A 22,641-nucleotide genomic window follows, 5' to 3' on the forward strand; every position below is an offset into this window, starting at 1 on the left:
TTTGGTGCCCATCCCGAGCACATGAACTCAGGGTGTGGGCACTGTCCCTGAGCTCTTTTTGCTCAAAGCTAGCACTCCATATCTGGCTTCTTGGTAGTTAAATGGAAACAGGAGTCTCAAGGACTTTCCTGCCTGGGCTGGCTTTGAACCATGATCCTCAGATCTCCGCTTCCTGAGTAGCTAGGATGACAGGTGTGAGCCACTGGTACCTGGCCTCTATTGACAAATGGTCAACAGAGAATTAACCAAACACCAAAATGATCCTCAGAGGCCCAGGAATGGGCTGATGTGGCACGGACACACTACTACCTATGAGTGTGAACAAGGTAGGCAGCCCCTAAGGGAGGAGTATGTGGCTCCAATACTGAACACCACGGCTAGGTAAGGCAATGCAACTTCGATCCCTCGCAAAGAATTGTATTCCTGTTTTGTAACTGTTTCCTTACCTGTACACTAGGGGGCATTATGCTAGTATGTTTATTTGTGCTATGAAATCCAGCCATGACTAGTTGACTATTGTATATTTATACAGCTACTGTAATTAGAGCTAATCACTTAATTACTGGAAATGTGCATAATTGCCTGATCCCAACGTATAATTAAAATGTATAGCAACATTATAAATCCCACATTTAAAAAAAACCCTACTTTTGGGGGGCTTAAACAGATTAGAAATGATTGGGAGTGTGCAATACCACGGGCTTCCATACTGTTTCTCTACAAGATGCAACAAATAGCCATGGTTTAATGCATTCAAGAAAGGAGAAACAAAACTTACCCAGAATAAATGATAAAAAAAAAAAAAAAACCAAACTGAAACAAAAAGTAATTCTGACCAAATCTGTGCACTCTGATCTTCCTCTAGGGAGAAAACCCAGCCATCTGGGGGAGGTGTCAGGCGGGGCTGCTCCCAAGGGACGCCCACCAGCCCCATGCCAGCGAAGCCTGGTGCGTTGGCACTGGGCTCCCTTGCTGACCCGGGGTTGCATCTCCTTTTCAGATTGGCTTTCTGCGGGATATTTTACCGAGATGTGAATCTGCAGTGGTATTTTCCATGAAAGAAAGCCATAGGGAAATGTTCTCACATCCACCCCAGGCTTTTTCTTTGTGGCTCTAATTTTTGAAAAGTGACAAAGGTGACAGGGAACAGCTATTGGTCACTTCATTTTGTTCTGTCCTTAGGAGTCCATGGGTGAGGAACGGTAAGCTTGCTTCTTTTGTGGCAATGATGGCTTGAGTTTGAACTCAAAGGAGGGAACTCTTGAGCCACGTCTGCAGTCCTCACCACTGGTCAATTAAGAGTTCATATCACCCACCATTGAGTTAGATTAAAGGGGATGATCAAAGCTCAACTTAGCTTTCTATTATCTCCTCTTACAGAACTTATGTATCTACTTGCCCCATCCCACCAAGTTACATCTCTGATAGCCACAGTACTGTGTTTAGTCGATGACAGCATAAACTCACAGTTAGAAGGGTAACAAAAAGCCACCAGCAGGTGGTACAATGTTATCTAGTATGCACCAGGCCATGGATTCAATTCCTGACATCACCAACCAAACATACAGCAGAAGGCATTACAACATTGCGGGGGCATGCTCCTGTAATACAAGATCTGAGGCTGAGGCGGGAAGATCTTGAGCTCAAGGTTATGCTGAGCTACGTGGTGAGATCAAAGTCACAGCAAAGATGTTCTAAGATTGTGTTCAAGGATCATGACACCAGGGCTGTGGCAAAGCTGGTCTGGGTCACTCGAGAGGCTGAGGGTGACAACCAGAAGAGACATGCCCCTCCTCCCCAAATCGCTCAGTGGATGTGGCCAACCGATGAGCTCTGGCATGATCCACAAGATAGTCAGACTTTGCCTGGCACCATTACAATGCAACACATCAGCTGTGTCAGCAAACCGAAGAACCCCTGCACCATACATCAGATAAATCACACATCACAAACAGACGTCTGCACTCAGATTCTGACCAGCCAGTGCTTTCAAAGCCTGCTCCCCAATTATTTTTATACAAGAGCACTTGAGGATTGTTTTGATAGCCGGTTATCAAGAAAAGGCAGAGCACAAATTACAAATATCAAAATAGAAAGGTTGTTTGAAAACGACACATTAAGACCTGGCTTTTGGGTCATCATGAAAGAGCTGTTCAGTTTCAGCTGACTTTAATGGAACCCCAAAGACTTCAGCGGTGCCCTCCTTTCAGCAGGGTGCTCCAGGCCTCATCCCATATTGAATTCTGAATGCATACAGGCATGAAGCGTTTGCTTTAGCTCTGTGTGTGTGTGTGTGTGTCGTGCACGCACGGGCACACATGTAAATAGAGTACTGGGACTCAGTGTACTCTTGCTCAGCTTGCTTACTTATAGTTAACACTAGGCCACTTAGGTCACACCTCCAATCCAACTTTTTTTGCTGGTTAACTGAAGAAAGATAGCTTATCAGATTTTTCTCTCTGGGCTGTATTCAAACCGTGATGACCGGATCTCAGCCCCAAGCCAGCCCAGGCAGACAAACGCAAAAGATTCATCTCCAATTAAACAGTAAAAAGCCAGAAGTACAGTTATGGCTCAATAAGTACAGCAGCAGCCTTGAGGAGAAAAGCCAATGGAGAGCAAGAGACTGCAAGTTCAAGCCCAAGTACTAGCACAAAAATCTGAACTAAGCAGAATGGGGATGGGAAGGTGGCTTAGTGGCACAGTGCTTTCCTTGCATGCATGAGGCCCTGGGTCCAATTCCTCAGCAGAAAAAAGCCGGAAGTGATGCTGTGGCTCAAGTGGTAGGGCGTTCGCCTTGAGCTGAAGAGCTGAAAGAGTGCTCAGGCCCAGAGTTCAAGCCCCACAACCGGCAAAAAAGAGAACTAAACAGAGCGATGGGTTGTGAGAACTCAGATGGCAGCAGTCCTCTGGGAGAAGTACTGAACAGGGGTGATGCTCAGGGGAAATGACAAAGCCTCGTCCAGTCCAGAATCCCAGGGTTGGGACTCCGCACTGCAGTGTAGTCGGTGCGTGCACATGCTAACTGTAAGGAAACCAGTAAGCAGAAAGACAAAACCCCAGAGTGGATGGGTGTCCACAGGGAGGGGGCTTCCGGGAAGCCATCGCTGGGAACACAGGAAGCACCCCTTGGGCACGGGCTATCATGACAAGACTCGCTGGACATCCGTACCCAAAACTCCACAAGTGGTTTAAGGTTGACAAGAAGGATGTTTACGTGTGTGTACACGTGTGCGCATACGTGCACGGAAGTATCCTAGTAGTACAAGGACCTCTTGTAGAACAAACAGCCAAATCCATGAAGATGATCTGACAGAAAAAGCCAGAGAGAACAGCAGTTAAGCAAACAGCCAGCTGGCCAGTGTCTTGCTGGAGGCAGTTGTAAAATGACCGCCCACCTGTACAGAGCTCTGAAAGGTGTCACAGCATCGGCGGTTCATACACATTAGGACTGCTAGTAAAAGCACACTGGGCCAGCCACTACCCTAGCCCAGACAGCAGGATGGCGGGCGGCGGGATCACAGAAAAAAAGTTCTTAAATCATAGGAAGTGGCTATCAAGGAATTGAAAAAGCACAACTGCTACAGTTTCTGTAGTATCCTGCACATACAGATAAAGATGACACAGAACCTTCCATTATAAAAATGTTCTGGTCTCCAAGTCTCACTTCACAGATGTAGGGAAGCATGGATGCATGCTGGGGACAGCCTGAAGTCCCCGGCAGGAGGCCTCCGCTGGAGTGCGTGGCTGGGTGGGTGGCTAGGATTCGCCCGGAGGCCTGGCTCACCTCATACTGACCTTGACCCACTAAAGCTTCACAGAAACGAATATGGCAGCTCAACAGATCCTCCAGAGAGGATATGAAGCACCTCATTAGAAATGGGCAGTTGTTTTCTTTTATTAACTTATTTTTTATTATCTTTAAATAGCTGTACAATTATCTTTAAGTAGTTCAACAATTCAATGTCAATTTATGAGTAGAAGACATCATCTTATCAGCTCTTCTCTAACTCCCTTCTGTCCCAACCTGGGTTTCCCAGTTCCATTCTCACTGGTGTACATTGACTATATGATGTAATCACCCGCCATGTCCCCACTCGTGAACCCTGCTCCCCCTTAAATCCCTCTCCCTGCAGACAACACATGTTTCAGCTTCCTAGTATTCACTTTGTTCAACTGTCAATTGTTCAAAGGGATTAGGTCATGGGAAGTCACCCCTTCATAGACCATACTTTATAGCCAGTTTAATGGGGAAGTCACAACGGAGTCCAAATTCTAGAATGGTCTACAAACCAACTGGCACCAAATCTCCTATTATGCCAATGCTGCTGGAAGTCAAAAAGCCTACGGGGATTATGTGACACTCTCCTTAGACTCCAGAGCTGTGACATCAATATGCAACCCTTGATGACATAAAACCAAAACAGTGAAAGCCAAAAGTGTGGACATATGAATGGGAACATGTATCACATGATGCTGAGGACGGTTATGCTATTGCAAGCTATTTTGGGGATTTTTGTTTTGGGGGGGAATCATCCATTCATCACCCCCATACACACACACACACACACACACACACACACACACACACACACACATTATTTTTATATATATATATATATATATATATATATATATATATAGAAACAAAGCAAATGGTATCCATGGACAAATGTGAGTGAACAATACATTAGTGTTCATTGTGCTATTTTATATCAAGCTTTCTGTGTTTTAAAACAATTTATAAAACCCGTCCACACCATCTTCCCATGGCAGGAGCCCAGGGATTTCTCAGTGATACAGTTCCATAGAAGAATGTCTTGGAGGTCTCTGGCTCAGATGGCCAGAGATACACCTACTTAAAGGACGCAATTCCATGGGGTACCTGCAGGGGGAGCAGGAAGGTGAATATTCCTGCCCCCAACCCAAGCTACTCTGGGAGCATGGTGGCACAGGTGGGGCTCCAGGCTGGCCTCAAGTTTCCTCAGCAGGAATCCCTACAGGGAAGTCACTCAACACCCCCCAGCCGAAGCTAGTCCCCCCTCCCCCCGCACTGATCCTGGGCTGGCAGGGCTCACTTAACCTCCAAGCCCCACACTCTGGATGCCTGGGCACTCACTAATTTAGGATGGTATTGCGTCAACATTTTAGAATTCTATCCCCAGGTTTCCATTAGATTTTAATCAGGCTTATTTTCCCCCCTTTTTATGAGTAAATACTTCCAGGTATTTTCAAACATTACCAGGGACTGGGGCACACCGCGAGGGGCAGTGCTGGACTCCTCAGGGAAATCTGAGCGTTCACTGTTTTAAATGTCTTAATTTAAAACAGATAAAAAAATCCAGAAACCCCAGGAAGTTAAAAAAAGCAAAGCAAAGCTGGAGCAGATATCCAGCGGCTTTCATATGCAAAGCAATCCTGGGTGAAGGGAAGGAAAGGGCCTGCCCCCTCTTCCTCCTCCTAGAGGGCCACGCCCTGTCCTACGAAGGGCAGGCTCAGTGCCAGCACAGCCAAGGGCATGGGGGGGGGCGCTGGCAGAGGGGTGCAGTGGGAGGAGGGGCTCCTGGCAACAGGCAGAGTCTGGAACAGACCTCGGATGACCTGAGGGAGGGGCCACATGTCTTTTGTGGAAAACCGCCAACCACGCTGGCTCTTACCTTCACAAATCCTGTCCAATCGCTGTCGCTTGACTTTGTGCTTATCCACAAGGGCCATTCTTTATCGAACTTTGCAACTCTGATTCAAAAGGCAAAGCGGTCCTCTAAGAATTTAGGGGAACTCGCAGGAGTCTGCGTGCATTACGCCACTATGCACCCTGAAACAAGGAGAAAAGAATCCTTACTCTCTGGAGACCTCCAGGACACAGGCCAACAGGTCAGTCAGGACTTTGCTGCCACTTTCTACCAGGGGACCTGCCATCTGGGCGCTCGGAGCGGGCTCCGCTGTCCTAACAGTGGTGGAGGGGGCTCCCAGACCCTGCCAGCAAACCTGCCTCCTTCCAGGCACCAAAGCAAGCAAGCTGCACACCCGAGACATTGCCGCTTGTTTCTGAAAGCAGCAATGGTGGCGCAAGAAACTCATGCTCATAACTTCAGGCCATCAACACTGATTTCCAGCCAACCTCCACTTAGTGATTTGTACTCCAGGGCCAAAAACCAAGCAACAGCGAGCAGGCCGAGCGACCATGGTGGAGCACAAGGCAGCAGGTCCACCTTCCAAAAAAACCACACAACTCCAGGGTCCTGGGGGCCCTCAGCACGGCGCAGAGTTCTCCGGGCTACAGGGGTAACGCGAGGGGGGGTAACGTGGGGGAATGTCTTTGATGCCCTCCCATCCCCACAGTTACCAGGCACCTGTGCTACATCTATTTACGGAACAAACGCATCCATCCAGGTGGCTCTGTAGAGGCAGACACCCACTGTGGCTAGACACTGCTACAGAACTACTTTAAAGGACGCTGATGGGGACCGGGAGTGGCAGCTTCAGCTGAGACCTTGCTCCCCCTAGTGAACAGGAGTGAGGACGGAAGTCACAGTGCCGCCCAAGCGAGGTTTTCTTGTGCCATTTTGAATGGGGGGAGGAGGGGAAGTTGGGGGAGGACGCAGTGTTAAGGGCTGGCCTTGATATTTGCTCCTAGCTTTGTGGCTTGGAGTGTTTCTTAGGCTGTTCATGGGATGCTGCTACACCTGTGCATGCATCCCCATGATGCTACAGGAGCAAAAGAGGAGGTAGAAAGAGCTTCCACGTCCTGACCCAAGATCAGGGAGCTGCTTGTCTAGTCTGGGCATTTCATTCATTCCCAAAAGACCACCAAGCCCAAGCCAGCATTATTTTAAAGCCAACACTGTAAGGTAGACATACCCAGAAAAAAAGCTGCGCTTAGTTACGGGCATCTACAAAAGAAAAGGTAGGAAGCGAGCCTGAGACCCAGGGTTCGTGAGAGGACGGTGATGTGCGGCCATCTATCAACTATGCACACTGCGCCATTACTTTATCAAGGGTCAGGCTGCCGGTCTGACTATTAAAATGTGGGCAAGTTCCTGGTAGTTAATGGCTAATTTCCCAGCATGAGGCTGAAAAATTGCCCTAAGGATTTATGGCAATAATTATGTGATTTTCAAAAAAAAAGAAAAGAAAAGCACAATTTCGAAGCACATAAATAATGGATCTAACAAAACTCTCCGATACTGGCAAGCATTGGAGATGGGGTGAGGTGTGGGAATGAACGTGGCCCTGGAAGAAGGGGGACATATTTGTGACAAGTCTGAAAGGCAGCCATACAGCGGGAGAGGACTCTAACCTGGGCAGAGCAGAGATGACGGGGGAGGGGGGGGACCAGAGTGTGGCTGAGTGAATGAGCCCCCACCGGGGAGCCTGGGCCGGCCTGGCTCCTCCACTCAGCCAGGGGGCAGCAGTCCTGTGCTGGGAGTGAAAACCGAATTCCTACTCAAGGGGTGAGAGAACCAGGAAGTTCGTATTTGTGAAATAGCATGGAGATGAAAAATGGCAGCAAAATTATGATTCGATCAGAGCTCCAGGGCCCCTCCCCTACCACGAGAGAGGCAATCATTCTTTTTACTTGCCTTTGAATTTGAATTTGTATAATTAGATGGCTTCCTGAAAAATTGATAAGTAGAATCTCGATCATGCAATCAGAGGGGAGCAGCCATTGGCTTACACAAATGCATGTCTTCCGCTACTTAGAAAACGAAGTCGCTGGCCCCTCTGCCCAACCTTCCTGAGCCTGCGTGGAGGCCCCTGGAGGACCTGTGGCGGAGGCTCAAGGCTGCCCAGTGGAGGGAGGGCATCTCCCCACACAGCATATAAAACGCGACATGTTTCCTCTTCGCTCTCGTAAGGAGCAAGCTATTAATTAACACAGGATTCTTTCCTTAGAATGGAGCTGTGCACAGAAGTCCCTGGCCAGCACCGACACTGTTAACAGACACTTCTGGAGCTGCGCTGATTTTGCACTCCATGACCAGGTCCCAGAACTCTCTGGCTTCCATGAACACAATCACTTCCACTGATTAGTCAAGGTGACCTAGCCACACATCCATCACTCTCCTGTACTGATGCCATCTAGTGAAAACAGTTGACAATGGGGCCATCAGTGGACTTCTGACTCAGAGAAGTTCCACGTCCAGAGAACAGCGTGAGGGAGAAGGCCGCACAGAGCTGAGGCTCAAAGAGCAAACACTCCCGAAGCCACAGCTCAAGCCTGTGATCCTCAGGAGGCCGAGATCAGAAAAGGTAGCCAGGACAGATAACGCTAAGACATTCTTATCTCCAACTGGGCATAGTGCAGGGGCAGGGGCAGGGGGAGGAAGCCTGGAGTAGACTTGTGAGTTCAAGCTCCAGTACCTCCACAAAAGGGAGGATATGGAGGGAGAAAAGGTAAAGGGAGAAGAGGGAGGAAGAACAAGAAAGCAATGTTTCTCTTTAAACCGAGATAGGACGGGGACCCAACCACAAAGCAGAGAAGCTTCCTTATAACCTTACTGAAGTGAGAGTTGTGACCTAGGGATATAATACTTGGTGACAGGAAAACCAACGAACAGCATAGTCCTACCATACCCGAGGTGTCATTTCTCATGGCTTTAGTTCCCTGACACTGTCAACTGTGGTCTGAAAATACTAAGGCCCAACTCTGAGAATAAACCACCTCTAAGTTTTTATTTTTACCTTTTATTGTGAGAGGCAGGAGGAAGTCCTGTGTCTCCCGGTGCTTTCTACCTCCACTGGGAGCATCCACTTGTTCAGAGTACCCAGTTGTACATGCTATCTGCCCAGTACCTGCCAGTTATCAGAGCAGTTTGTCTTTTGTGGGTGTCCTTACTAGGGTTTGAACTGGGGGCCTTGTGCTATTGCTTAGGTGTTTTGATCAAGATTGGCTCTCTACCATGTGAGCCGCACCGTCCACCTCTGGCTTTTTGCTGTTTAACTGGAGAAAAGCTGCTCTTAAGATTTGTCTGCCCAGGCTGAATTCCAACTGTGATTCTCAGATCCTAGCTTCTTTTGTACCTAAGGATTATAGGTGTGAGCAGCCAGCACGAGGCTTAGATCAATTGTTGAAGTACTGAAACCCTGGAGTTTAAGTAACAATTTGCTAATAATTGGCACAAGACACAAGAATCACAATGTTAGTGACTTGGTTGTGCCAAAGAAAAGCCATAAAGTGTTTCTTAAGCGAAGAGGTGAACAGTCTGTCATGTGGTGTATGACACTACCCATACTTACAAGCATCTACAGGAGGGTCTTGAACAAACCTCCCAAGAATGAGAGGTGAGTGTTCTATGTCAAAAAGATGCATGGACTGGCAAGGTAGCACACACCCAAGTTCTCAGCCTTAGGAGAGAGAGACCCTAATGAATTGTAAACTTGAGGCCAGCCTAGACAACATACTGGAACAGCTGCAAAAGAAAAAGCAAGCAAAAAAAAAAAAGGAAGCTACTTGTTGAACTACTAGAAGCTATGGGGAGAACACTTTCCTTGCATGGTATGGTCAGGTAGAAATACGATCTAAGAAAATGAAGACCACATTTAAAAATGACCTGCTTTGATATCAAACTCAAGACAAACACATCCTCCATTAAAGGGGGGAAAGAAGAAAATGTGAAGTCTAAAATCTGGGCAGATGGATTTCACCACATGGTTACCAACAGCCGCCACCTGCCCAGACCATGCCACTAGTTACGCCACACAAACCTCCAGACCTCCCCATTCACATTTAAAGTTCCATACAAAATTTTAAGACCCTCTCCATCCATATCTTCATTCTGGTGCCTGTCTTCCTAAAGATTAGGCAGTAGTCTTCAGTAGTGGTGTCTTTCAAAAGGAAAATTCCCCTAGAACCACTCAAACCCAATGATGGCTTTCATTTCTTTTAAGGAATCTATTTAAATATTTCCATACTAAAAGTCAAGTTTGGCAATAGTCTAGTGAATTAATACTGTCATATTCAACCAAGAACTGACGAATTCCTAAGGAGGCCCCAGGATTTCTCAGAATATACTTGTAAATTTGAGGACAAAGACAGCCGAGCAGAGCTGTCGGCTCACAGCTTCCGCCAGGCCTCAGGTGGCTACTGCTCAGAACCGAGAGGCTCTTCTCTGGCTGAGTAGAGTAATTCTGCGTTGGGTTAGGGTTACTGGCACATGCAAATAACATTTCCTAGCGTTCAACGCAAGCTTCAAAAATTCTAAATATTTTCATTGCTAAAAGCTATCATCAAGGACAGAGGATTTAAGTAGAAAGAGTCCATAATTTTCTTAATTGGCTGTTTCATTGGGGTCATAATGGAAATTAAGTGTAGGTCTTCACATGCTACAGAAAGCAAGACGCTTGCTTATTTAGAAGAGTCACACATTCTAAAAGCACTGGTCTCCTAAACAAGTCTCAAAAATAAATATATTAATTTTAATAACAGAGGCAAAACAAAGAGGATAAAAGCAAATAAATGAACTCATTCAAACTAAGAAGTGTAGAAGAAAATCCCTGAAGACCTGCTGTGTTCAGAATGGGGAGACAAGACGCGCGCAGGGATGGGGGACGCGTGCAGGGATGGGGGACGTGTGCAGGGATGGGGGACGTGTGCAGGGATGGGGGACGTGTGCAGGGATGGGGGACGTGTGCAGGGATGGGGGACGCACGCAGGGATGGGGACGCACGCAGGGATGAGGTACGTGTGCAGGGATGGGGGACGCACGCAGGGATGGGGACGCGCGCAGGGATGAGGTACGTGTGCAGGGATGGGGGACGTGTGCAGGGATGGGGGACGTGTGCAGGGATGGGGACGTGTGCAGGAATGAGGTACGTGTGCAGGGATGGGGGACGCGCGCAGGGATGGGGGACGCGTGCAGGGATGAGATACGTGTGCAGGAATGAGGTACGTGTGCAGGGATGGGGACGTGCGCAGGGATGGGGGACGCGCGCAGGGATGGGGGCCGTGAGCAGGGAGGATGGAGTGAAGGCTCCCCAGTTCTCCAGCTCTCTATTCTGAGAATCCTGGCTGAACAAGGCAAGGAGATTAGCCACCTTCAGAACCCCAGGAGACACATCCTGGACAGACAACGATGTCTTTGGTGACAGCATAGGCAGTACCTTCCTATCTCCAAATGGTTACAAGCGCACCCCTCAGAGTCTCTGCATGCTCCTGTGGAAGGCTGGTAAGGATGCTGGCTGGGGTGGCAATCCTATATCCCAAAGGTGGGGGGTGGGGCCCGACACAAGGTGAACAGAGGTCGGCCACTGCAGCCCGAGCTGAGGTTGTCTAGGCCAAGAGCCACAAAGTCTCACTCCTTCGAGACCCACCTAGATTTTCCCCCCGAGACTTGTGAGATGACTCACTAAATTACTAGGTACAGTACGCTTACAAAGTATAACATCAGGTTAGAAATAAACTACATTAATGTGCATGCTAAATACATACCATGTAGTAGTATAGTAAGCATAAAATATTACTTAATTTCAGTGTTAAACAGACTGCTTGTCTACGGAATGCACAGCTTTGATTTACCCCATTGCATTTAAATATCTAGCAAGGCCACTGCAGAAAACTAGTTGATCATTTATCAAATTGCAACACCTTAAATACTTTTTAGGTGTTTAGGCCGAGGGGGGCGGGGTCGCTGATGACCTGTCAGCCTTTCTTGGAGACAGGGACACACCACCCCCTTCCGTTCCTTCTGCAATCCCAGCAGGCAGGTGGCCGGGCTTCCCCTCAGCCTCAAAAGCAATGAAAGCACACCTGGAGGGAGGTGGGAGGGTGCAGAGAAGAGCTTCTCCAGTTCAGCCTTTCCCAGGAAGAGGCTCAGCCCAGCGGAGGCCCAGCCCCCAGTGATGGGCCCCTTTGGCCTGCAGAGGGCACTGCCTGGCCTTCCTCATTTCCATTCTCATAGCAAAAGCCCGAGCTGGTGGGGAAGACACACAGGGCATCCGCCCTCCAGGACAGAAAGAAGACAGAAGGAAGGTTGGTAGAGGGACAACCAATGGGAAGAGGTACAGGGCCAAGTCCTCCCCTTGTCGTACCCCCCCCCACGCACTGAGCACTGGGGTTCCCCTTTCAGACCTGTCACCCACTTGGGGCTAAAGAGAGGAAGGTCAAGTTGCAGAAGACTCTTGGCCCTGGGGCTCCCAGACCACAGGCAGCCATGGGACACCCTGAAGGGTGATTTCCATCATGCCCAGGCCGTCCACTGAAAGCCACAGTGAAGAAAGCTGGGCAACAGCAGAATGTACAGGGGCGGAGCTGCGCAGCTCAGGGTTTCGGTTACAAACGACAGCCTTTGGGCCACCCCACACGCCCCATCCGCTGGTGACTGCTCATTCTTCTCAGTCCCTGTGATACCCTTTTGTGTGAAATGAGGTCCTTGGAAGACATCACAGTTTTCCCGGCACAAACTCTTTCAAAAGGAGGGAGAGGCAAGGGAGATTCTGCATTGTTGTGTAGGGATGATTGAGGCCAGCAGAGCCTCTACCTGCCGGCCACTGTGGTCTCACTCACCAGTTTTTCTACTAGTAACATCTAAGTCGTCAGTCAAGGAGAAACAGGTTTGGCACCTGGTTGCTATGTCCAATGCAGTACCTACACCTCCATAGCACAACCATCCCCTGACATCATCATTTTAAGCCACTGGTCCAAGCGAGCAAGACGTGAACTCAAGCCAGGCTAGTGAGGATAAGCTATCACTGGCACTGGGATCTGTTTTCAGAAAGCAAGTATTCGTTCAGAGATTGTCTAAAAAGCAAACAGCAGGGCCGGGTGCTGGTGGCTCACGCTTGTAATCCTAGCTACTCAAGAGGCTGAAATCTGAGGATCTCGGTTCAAAGCCAGCCCAGGCAGGGAAAGTCTGAAAGACTCATCTCCAATAAACCACCAGAAAACTGGAAGTGGCCCTGTGGCTCAAGTGGTAGAGCGCTCACCTTGAGCTGAAGAGCTGAGGGACAGCGCCCAGACTCAGAGTTCAAGCCCCACGACCGACAAAAACCAAACGAAACCAAAACAGTAGGAAAAGCTCACTCCACAGTGGCCCACCTGCTTGAAGAACATTCTCCTGTGTTTATTGCAGGCCAAGTTCTCAAGCTGGTAGGAAAAGCGCTAAAAGATATGCTTAAGCAAGGCTGCTCAGATCCTTCATTCAGCCCAAGAGAATCAGGCCTGGGTGTCTGGTGGCTGCACTGCTTAGCCAATGTCACTTGTCTGAAGATCTTTCTGGGCACCAACTCTGGGCATGTGGTGGAAAGCGCTTGGCATGGCTTCCAACAAGGTGCCCTGTGTGTGGTGAGGGACGCGGGAGGGCCGGCGGGGCTTGGGCGCAGCGCAGTGAGCCTCCTCTTCCATGACCTGATCTTAACAAATATTAAACTATCCAATCTGATGGAGGCACAGGCCCTGCCAGGTTCGGGGGACTAGCCAGCAGTGGGCGGGGGGCGAGGGGAGAGATCTTCTGACCCAGAACACCTTGACTCTTCAACCTGGTTCACGAGAAGGAAAATCTGTATCTTAAACATGGCCACAATCACTCATCAACGTTGGGATCACCTGGGTTGTAAGTGGAGGGAGGCTCTCCATGGAGATAGGCCATGATCTCCACAGTTCTGGGAGACAGCAGCTGCCTCCCTTCAAACCCTCCTCCCGCCACATACAATGTGCCCAGCAAGATGCCTGCTCCCTCACGGGGGTCAGGGACAGAGGTTGACCTATCCAGCCACTACCAGAGTTCTCCAGACCCAGAAGCCCAGAAATTCAGCTGCTCACTGCAACAGCCCCCCACCCCCATAAAGGGCGCCCACAAGAGGCAAGTCTGTGGGACAAGGTGAGGGCGCACGCATTGCTGGTAACTAACCGGCTCCTTCCAAGTCTACTGGGAGCTTCCCTGGCCCCCCGTGACTCCCACCTGAGCATTCACATTCCCGTGAACACTCTGCTTTTGTAACAGGCAGCAGAAGCAAGTGTTGGGATGTCACTTCCAAGATTAATGGAGATGCCAACACAGGGAACAGAGTGGAGGGTCTCGCTCTGTCTGTGTCTCTCTCTCTCTCTCTGTTGGCCATGTTCTAAGGCTCATGTAGCCACACCGCCAAGTGGGCAGGTGGACCATCAGTCCACAGCCCATGAGCCAATGAGTCTCCCTGTTTAGCTATCAGATCACACGCCCCAACCTGGACTCTACACCATGGTGGCCTCCACCCAGAGGTCCACAGCTAAGCACTGCTGACTCCTGCCCCAGGGAAATGGAGGTAACGAAGCTTTGCTGTTGTATGCCTCTAAGTTTTGAGGTAATTTGTCACACAGCCATAGATAACTATCAAATTTACCATGACAGAGTTCAACACAAAAGACAAAACCACCAACACATTTGTAATGCGTGACATCAAGCTCCTATCATCTGTAGGCCAGAGGACATAAAGCTAACAAGGCTGCAAATAAATCCTGAGCTGCCCATGCTGACATGAGGTCTGTGAAATATCCACGTCTCTGATCTCCTGGGGTGAGCTCTGTTCTGCTCACATCAGCAATACCTACTGGCCCCAAAGATCGGAGAGTGTGCTGTGATTTTCACTTACCCCAGACACTTCACATAAATTCCAGGGCTACACTCAACATTCACGGAGTTAACTAAGGCACCCTTGGGTCTCTACTGTGACTCACACACATCCATAAATCTGGAGGCATTAAGAAGGTCTATCAGAGACCAGGCTACACGCGAATGTGCTTCTCAGGCCACGCTCTTCATGGTAATTCACTAAGTAAACAGATCCTCCGCCTGCCTTGTTCTTACCAGTGCTCCTTGAACAGCTACTGTGTTTAGTCTGAGCTCTGCAAACCAGCAAAAGAGGAAGCAGGTAGGCAAAAAAGGTACCTGCTAACATGGTCAGAGCACCAATGGCCAGTCCGGCCATGGGCCTGGACTCCAGGCAGCAGGCAAGGGCAGTGTCCTGAGACACACATGTGTACCGTCGTGGCTCTCAAGGCCTGCCTAGGAGACCCTCGACGTGTTCTTAAAACGATGACATTTCTGGAGGCTTCTCCGATTTTAGAAGTCACTAAATCCAACTGCTGCCTTCACCGACAACCGGAATGAGTTTGTTCTGCATCCGTGTTTCTGTTTGTTCCCCAGGGCTACCTCCCTGTGAGCTGCTTTGCCGAGGCTGGCTGGTGTCAAGGAAGCAGCCTAGGTAGTAAGCACACTAGCCCAGACTGCATGAGACAAGACAGTCCCTTCTTCGTGCAGCTGTTCTCCACAACCTAAACCACACAGAAGGTCCAGGGGAAGACTGGTCTGTGGAGTCACCAAAGAAGAAAAGTGGAGGCCGCCAGGGCCCCTGATGTCCATAGGACTCTGATGTCCACAGGTACCATGTGGTAACCTGGTAGGGGACCAGTACCCAGTGCACATTGCCGTTTCCGGTGCGTGGCGAGCCATAGCCACAGCATGTGCAGTTCTGGAAGGTTCTTTCTGTCTTTGTGAGAATCCGGTTCATTCTTGCAGCGGAGGTACCACTGTCCATCTGTTTGGAGCACAGCAGCTTCTGGCCAAGGAGTGCAAGGCTCTGTGGGCTCCGGGTCAGGCCCTAAACTCTGCCGTGGGAGAGGTGTATGTGAGCGTGTGTGCATGCATGCGTGTGTCTGTCTGCAGACTCAGGAGGAAGGGCAATTGTACTTTCAGAGGAAACTCAGGAATGGTTAAACTGTTTAAAAAAAAATAAAGCACGAAAATGGCTTCAATACAATTTGATGAGGTCATCAAGTACGGCGGCCTAATGACACGTGCAGGGAAAACATCTGTTAGTGTCAAGAGGTCGGCAGGAAGTGAGTGGGGTTTGCTGGGCTCTGGCTGGCTGGACCCACACTCCTAGAAAGAGACACACATGGCTTCGCTTAGCCCTACAGGCCGTGAAAACCCTTTTAACTGCTCTCCAAGAGCTTCACCTCTGCTGTCTGAGGAGGACTCTGCCGGGCAGTCCGTCTGTCCACATGGACAGACCCTCATGGCCAAAGGCCTCTGCGCAAGCAGCCTTTGAGCATGTCTGACATGCTTACTTCAATCCCTGGAACCGCCAGCTTCCCTCTGTCCTAGGAACGCAGTTGAGACACTCCACTGGCAAACGTTTCAATAAATCCATCACCACAAGAACCAAAACAAGAGGTTCCTTTGGAAAAACAGGAAGTCCTGGTACATAGCACAGCTTAAAATAGAGCTCATTTCATCTGTTGACGAAGCTCGAGCCCGTGAAGCTCCTGAACTATACATACCTCTCAACACACGCGCAGGAACCTGGGCCGTTCCCCCGAGGGAGCAGGGGCTTGGTCTTTGTTACACTCTGAGGGGGTCACGGAATCCAGGCAGGACCTGCAGACCTCAGAACAAGTTTGTTCTTTATGGATTGTTAGGGAAACGCTGACGGTCAGGAAAATAGGCACAGGGCACTTGAACCTGACCACAGGGGGGTAGAGGCAAAGAAGGGTACCCAGTTTCATGTGTATCATCTGCAGGCAGGCAGCCAGGACGTTTCAAGTTTCCTTTCTTCCCAAAGGTGCCTACTTTAAAGGATATAAGATACATGGATGTAACACACAGACACAGACACAGACACAGACACAGACACAGACACACACACAGACACACACACACACACACACACACACACACACACACACACACACACACACACACACACACACACACACACACACACACACACACACACACACACACACACACGGCTATGTGTCTGTAAGATGCACCCTCGAAGTCCCTCATGCTGGCTCCTGCCTGCCAGGCCCAACTGCCTACTCTTCTCCCACTGTCCTCTAACCATTTACCCACGGTGGACTGTGAGGGGTGCTAACAGCGCTCTCCACCTTGCAGTGACGTGAAGCAACACTGCCTAGAGAAACCAGACTTGTCAGCCAAACCGCATGCTCCACTTCCCAAGGTCACATGTGTTGTGCTGACCTTTTAGGCTTTCGTACATCAGAATACCTTAGGCCTCTGGATATGAAGCAGATTGTCCCCTTTGTGTTGTTGCTAGCTCAAGTCAAGAAAACACAAGCAATGCTGGCGGTTTGGAGGATGCAGCTGGGTTTTGTGGGAGGGAACAGGGGTAGGGCAGATATAAGGTGCATGGAGGCTTAGATTGAAGGGAAAGTGGGAGCAAAGACGACAGACGGGGCAATGCTGGCAGGTAACATGGCGCGGACAACCATCAGCTTGGCCCTGAGATGTGGCACTGACTGAAGAGGAGCTGGGCCTGCAGCCTCTGCAGTCAGCCCGCAGTGGGCAGTAATGGGTACTCTGGTCTTCTACCTTGACCTCAGCGGCCACCGCCAAAGGAGGCTAAAGCAGTAGGCAACTTAGTGTGCATCCCTCCTGCCAGACTGACATGCCAGCTTCTGCCTATGAGTTCGCTGGGATCCACAAACGGGATCCACTGTGTGCGGTCTGGCTTTGCTGATCTTTGGGGCTAGATGAGGAGGATGGAAAAGGCTCACTCCCAGAGCAGGGTCTGGGGGTTAACCCGAAGTCTCGCACCCATGTCTTAGGGTGGGCCCGCTGGCCAGGCCTCTTCGCCTAAGTGCCGTGAATAGGAGCGGTTTACCCCCGTCAACAATAGGAGTAGCGTGAACATAGGTGACCACGCAGCGGATGGCACAAGCACTCCCACAGCACTTTATTTTAAGGCTTCACGCGCTATTTTTACACCCACAGAAACACTGCCAAGGGAATTCACAGAGGAAAACAAAGAAGCTGCTGCCATGCAGGCTCCTCTGCTTCGGGTCCCGCAAGGCGCAGGTACTGGTCTCAGAAGGACCATCACAAGCAAAGCCACTGACATGGCCTGCGATCAAGCACTCCCTACTTGGAAGGGAGGAAGAGGGGGGGGCGGGTCTTTTACCCCCCCACCCCCCCACGGCTGCCAGCACTGCCAATTCTGAGTGAATGACAAAAGTACAGTCCCATACAGAAGAAGTGTTGATGCTCCGGCCCCAAGCAAGGGAAGTTCCAGAGCTGTGACTTCTGCCTGCAGCTAGGGCAGTCTGAAGCTCCCACATCTATCTGATGTAGGAGTTTTGTCCCAGCTAGGAAAGGTGGGGGAAGTGGCACTGTGGCTCATGTGGTAGAGCTCTCTCGCCTTGAGCTGAAAAGCTGACGGACAGTGCCCAGGCCCAGAGTTCAAGCCCCACAACCAACCAAAACAACGACAAACCAACGGAGAAGGAAAGGTGGGTTTTCCTGAACAGCTAGCTGGTTTTTCTGTGGAGGCCGCAATCTGGAGAGCACATCTCTGAGGCCAGGCCAGTGGGCCCGCTGGGCTGATGGCGGCAGGGTGGACTAAAATAATGGAAGCGCAGGCAGCGGCCACCCGTGCGGTTTCCCGGTGTCCTGGACCGTCCTGCAGATGTACGGAGGGCACCCTTCAGCCAGCCCTTAGAAAAGGCTGCTCCCCCCGGTAATGCTGGACTCACATCAAATTCCCGCTGACACAAACAGCCCTGGTATGCATCATTTTATTTGCACTCCTTCTTGGGACTATCCCGATGTGCTGAGCACACTATTTTGAAGGAAGTCCCTGGCATTGTCTAGGGATGTTTTCGGAACTAAGCAAATTGCTAAAGCAAACATCTTATTTTCCTCTGCTAGGCCGGCCAAACACTGCGAACGTGGACTGCCAGTGGAGCGGACTGCCAGTGGAACTGCCCCCTCTGGTGGAACGGCTGGCAACAGACACTCAGGTGTCAAAGGGAGCGCTGGTCAGCACCAGGGTGTGCGCGCGCACATCTCCCTAGGCCGCCCAGCCCCTCACTCCTGGCAGAGGCGTAAGGTAACATTCTGGAACATACAGGGTCCAGAGCAGTTCTCAGCTCATGGCATGCGTGCACACACTTCCTTAGGAAATGAATTTATCATTATCCTTATTGAAATGGCAGCCGTGAGGCCCAGAGTACAAAATATTCTGCTTATGGAACCTAGACTTGGGTAGAGGTGGGCACCTACGCCAGCTGACCAGCTGTGTCCAAATGCAAGGCCGCAATGGCAGCTTGAACTTCACGCATTTCCATGGTACAGGGAAGTGGGCGGCTCTAGAAGCTGGTGGTGCTGGGGAGAACCTGCAACCGTGCCCAGAGAGGACGGGGGTGGGGGGAGGGGTGGGGCGTGCGTGGTGGCGGTAGGGTAAGACCTGGGGTCTGCTGCACCTGCCACTTGGGGACAAACAGAAAGAAAGTGGCCCTGAACTGGAGTGGGAGGAGAGATGCACAGGGGTGCTTGTAAACCAGACATAGTTGAAGAGTTCTAGGTGTAATGATACTTTCTATTTAAATATAGGAGGTGTTATCTTTTATGAATACAGGGATTAGTGCTAGTGTCGTGAAATGATGTCTGGCCATTACTGGTCAAATCAAGAAAGAACAGCAAATTGTTACACCATTCATCCTGTGCGGAGGGATGTGGAAAGCTCATTTACAGTCATTTTTGATGTGAGACAGACACACGTGATTTGCTCTGCTGGGTAAAAGCATCACGCTGAAGAAATGTACATCCCTGCCAGCCATGCAAGTGTTGTTACACATGGGCCACGAGGCCCATACGACTGCAACCAGGAGAAAACATTTGCCAATGGCTTGTGCTCTGGGCACTGGAGGAACCACAAAACAATCGAGGCTGCCGCTGGAGAACCCCCAAACCTGATGATATGGGGAATGGGCCTTGCTGGAAGACAGTTTTGAAAACCAAGGAAATTTCTTGTCCTTTGGCTCCCCTCCAGTAGTAAAAATTAATTGCCACATAAACTTGCTGATTCCGACCAAATGAAGCTATACGATTTATCAACTCACGGATGGCGCAAACTCAATAGCGGTTTAACTACATCACCTGAGTTATTGCTGGGTTTTCTACCCGTGACAGCTTTACGGGAACGTATGTTTTTGCGAATTCATTCACGTAGGACACACTTCCAAAGTAAACAAAGGCATTAGGCACAGGTAGCAACTCGGGAGTCCCAGACCTCCAAGGGAGCACAGGAGGCTGGACTCCCTTCAGGGCCTCCTGTGACAGTCCCCTGGGGGCAGGGTGGGGGGAGAGTGCCAATCACCTGGGGGGGGGGGGTCCTTGGATGACCCAAAGCCTCTAAAACCCTAGCTGTAGAGTTTTTAATCTCCCAATCCTACCTTTGAGTAAGAATTCAGTTATTTAAAATGCATTAAGAATAAGTCACTGCACTAACTGTTGTATTTTCTGCCTGAGCAGTGAATTTATAAATGCCTGACACGATGCAGCACACATCTAGGTACAGAGGAGCTGAAGAGGCCAAGTGACAGGGACCCAGAGGGGCACACATGCTTTCCAAGGACAGAGGCCATCTTTGTTTTCCCAGAGTCAGATGACTCTGACAGAGGCTGGACATCCCTGTCCCTTTATGGGCACTTTATTTTCTCCTTGTCCCTTTGTCCCACATTGAGACAACAAAGCTAGTCTTCTAATCTAAACGAGGCCAGGCACGAACAGAAACACCCACCCAAGTTTCTGCAACCACTGGGCCAGCTACCACGTCTTCTAAACTCATCAAACCTAGGCTTTTACAGGAGACCAAGGAGGGGGCGGGGGGAGGGGGGGGCAAGGAGAAAAACCTTTGGGAAGAAGAATCCTAAAGGAACAGCAAATTCAGCAAAGACAATGTAAGTCACCCATCTGTGTTCAGGAAATAACTCTCTCTCAGGGGAGAAGTACCCAACTTGGAGAATTTCTGGTACAATAAAACAACATGAGAATGCCTAATTCACAGTCCAGGTGTGCTTCATGTTCTTTCTTGAATCTACTTGTGATCTTGATCACTTGAATCTACCAGTGACCCTTAAATCTGTGTTATTTAGTACCTTGTTCTTTTGTGATGGTCCTAGGGCTTGAACTTGCAAGGTTGCTCCTGGATGGTGAGCAGACTCCACCCTCCTCACAGCAAAGTCTCCACCCAGTACCTGCATTACCAAGGCATCTGTCACACCTGGAAGGGGTCACATCTGCATTCGCTGAGATCACATGTGAATTTGATGTGGCCACACCTTTCTCCACCCATACCCTAGATAAGGCCTAGCCCAGGCCCAGACGCTCTCTTTCCCAGCTCTTTCTCTCTTTCCCAGCTCTTTCTCTCTTTCCCAACTCTTTTTTCCAGCTCTCTCTCTTTCTCAGCTCTCTTTCCTAGCCCCGTGAAGGGCCAACATAGCCTGCTGCCAGCCAGAATGATGAACAAACCTACCCCTTACCTGAATACCACGTGCGTGGTGCTGTTCTTACTCGATCTACCTCTTTTTAAAAACCTCACAGAACTCAGGGCCTGGAAGCTGTCCTTTAGCTTTTTTGCTCTTAGCACTTGAACCACAGCTCCATTTTCAACTTTTGGCTAAATGTCTCGTGGACTTCCCTGTCTGGGCTGGCTTTGAACTGTGAGCTTTAGATCTCAGGCTCCTGGGTAGCTAGGATTACAGGCATTAGCCACCAGATCCCAGCTAGCCCATGTTCTTAAGTAGATCCTGAAACTGAGAAGAGAATAACTTTATCATGCACAGGCTTACTGACTAGCAAAACAGTTTCCTATTTCTAGCAAATTCACTTTGTCTCTTTGTTAACGTGTACAGCTCTAAGATGTGGGGATCCTGCCTACGGTTGTGGCCAAGAAATCACAGGAAGAAAGAACAAGAATGAAACCTTTTTGGTTTGGTTGCTTACCTCAAAGTTGGTTTTGTTCTTCTTCCTTGGCCAAGTCTTACACATTTAGGATTTCGGTTTCACAAGTTTCCCAAGTCCACTGGGCTTGAACGAAGCCCACACTTCTTAATGGCTAGCCCCCGCTCCCCTCAGCTAACCACAACTACTTTTGCATAGAACATAAAATTCCCCAGAGAGCTGCTGGTTGGTGACACGAGTTTGCGTCCAGGTTTGCACTAGCTCCGTGGCTGTGGTCAGGAGGCTGTTCTCTGTTGCGTTCTTGGCCTGTTCTCTGTGATAATTCACTGTGAGCACACTTACAACCTGACCTGTGGACAGGTCTGGATGTGAACTGCTTTTTAACATTACAACAATCCAAGGAGGGGGGGGGGACCCAACATTACAAATTGTGCTCACATCTGGCTGCTGAATTACTCCAGCTAAACCCAGGAAGGAGGGCTGTCACTGGGGCAGGAACACAGCCCGGCCCCCAAGGGTGTGGGTCTTGGAGCTAGAAACTAAGTGAGAGCCCTGGGCAAAATGGAAAATACTTAAAAAGGTAACAACAACAGGACGGGTCAGCTCAGTAGCCAGGCCTGAAGAGAGACACTTCCCAAGGATTAAGGCACAAGTTCCTCTCCTCGCACCCACCAGAGGCTCCATTTTCCCTGTAGCTACGCGTAACACCCTGACTAGCAAAACCTGGGCCGCTATCTACTGTATGCTGAGCTACCCTGAACAGCCCAGGCCTGAGATGCCAGCAGCCTGTCACTGACTGACCAAACCCAGGCTCTTCACCACAATTGAGTCCCCACTGGAGGTTCCATTAGCACCGCAGGTTCTAGGGGCAGCTGGCCACTTCTCTCTCTCCAGTAAAAACCGAATTCAGTAGAGAGATTCAAGGCATGGTGGAGAGTGGACCCACACACTGCAGGAC

General features: G+C 49.9%; 1 protein-coding gene across 6 annotated transcripts in view; it reads right to left on the minus strand.

Annotated features, from left to right (window-relative positions):
• Ctbp2 (C-terminal binding protein 2) overlaps window positions 1–22,641 on the minus strand; it is a 125,077-nt gene that overhangs the window by 24,199 nt on the left and 78,237 nt on the right. For 5 of the 6 annotated variants that reach the window (XM_069988265.1, XM_069988263.1, XM_069988264.1 and 2 more), the window contains exon 3: window positions 5,658–5,815. The exons of the other annotated variant lie outside the window; for it this stretch is intronic. In XM_069988265.1, the coding sequence (XP_069844366.1) occupies window positions 5,658–5,715 (58 nt within the window). In that variant the 5' untranslated portion in view covers window positions 5,716–5,815. The remainder of the gene's footprint in view (window positions 1–5,657; window positions 5,816–22,641) is intronic. 6 annotated transcript variants of the gene reach the window in all.

This window comes from Dipodomys merriami, unplaced genomic scaffold (genome assembly GCF_024711535.1).
Source record: "Dipodomys merriami isolate MVZ:Mamm:240054 unplaced genomic scaffold, mDipMer1.0.p SCAF_35, whole genome shotgun sequence".
Taxonomy (NCBI): domain Eukaryota; kingdom Metazoa; phylum Chordata; class Mammalia; order Rodentia; family Heteromyidae; genus Dipodomys; species Dipodomys merriami.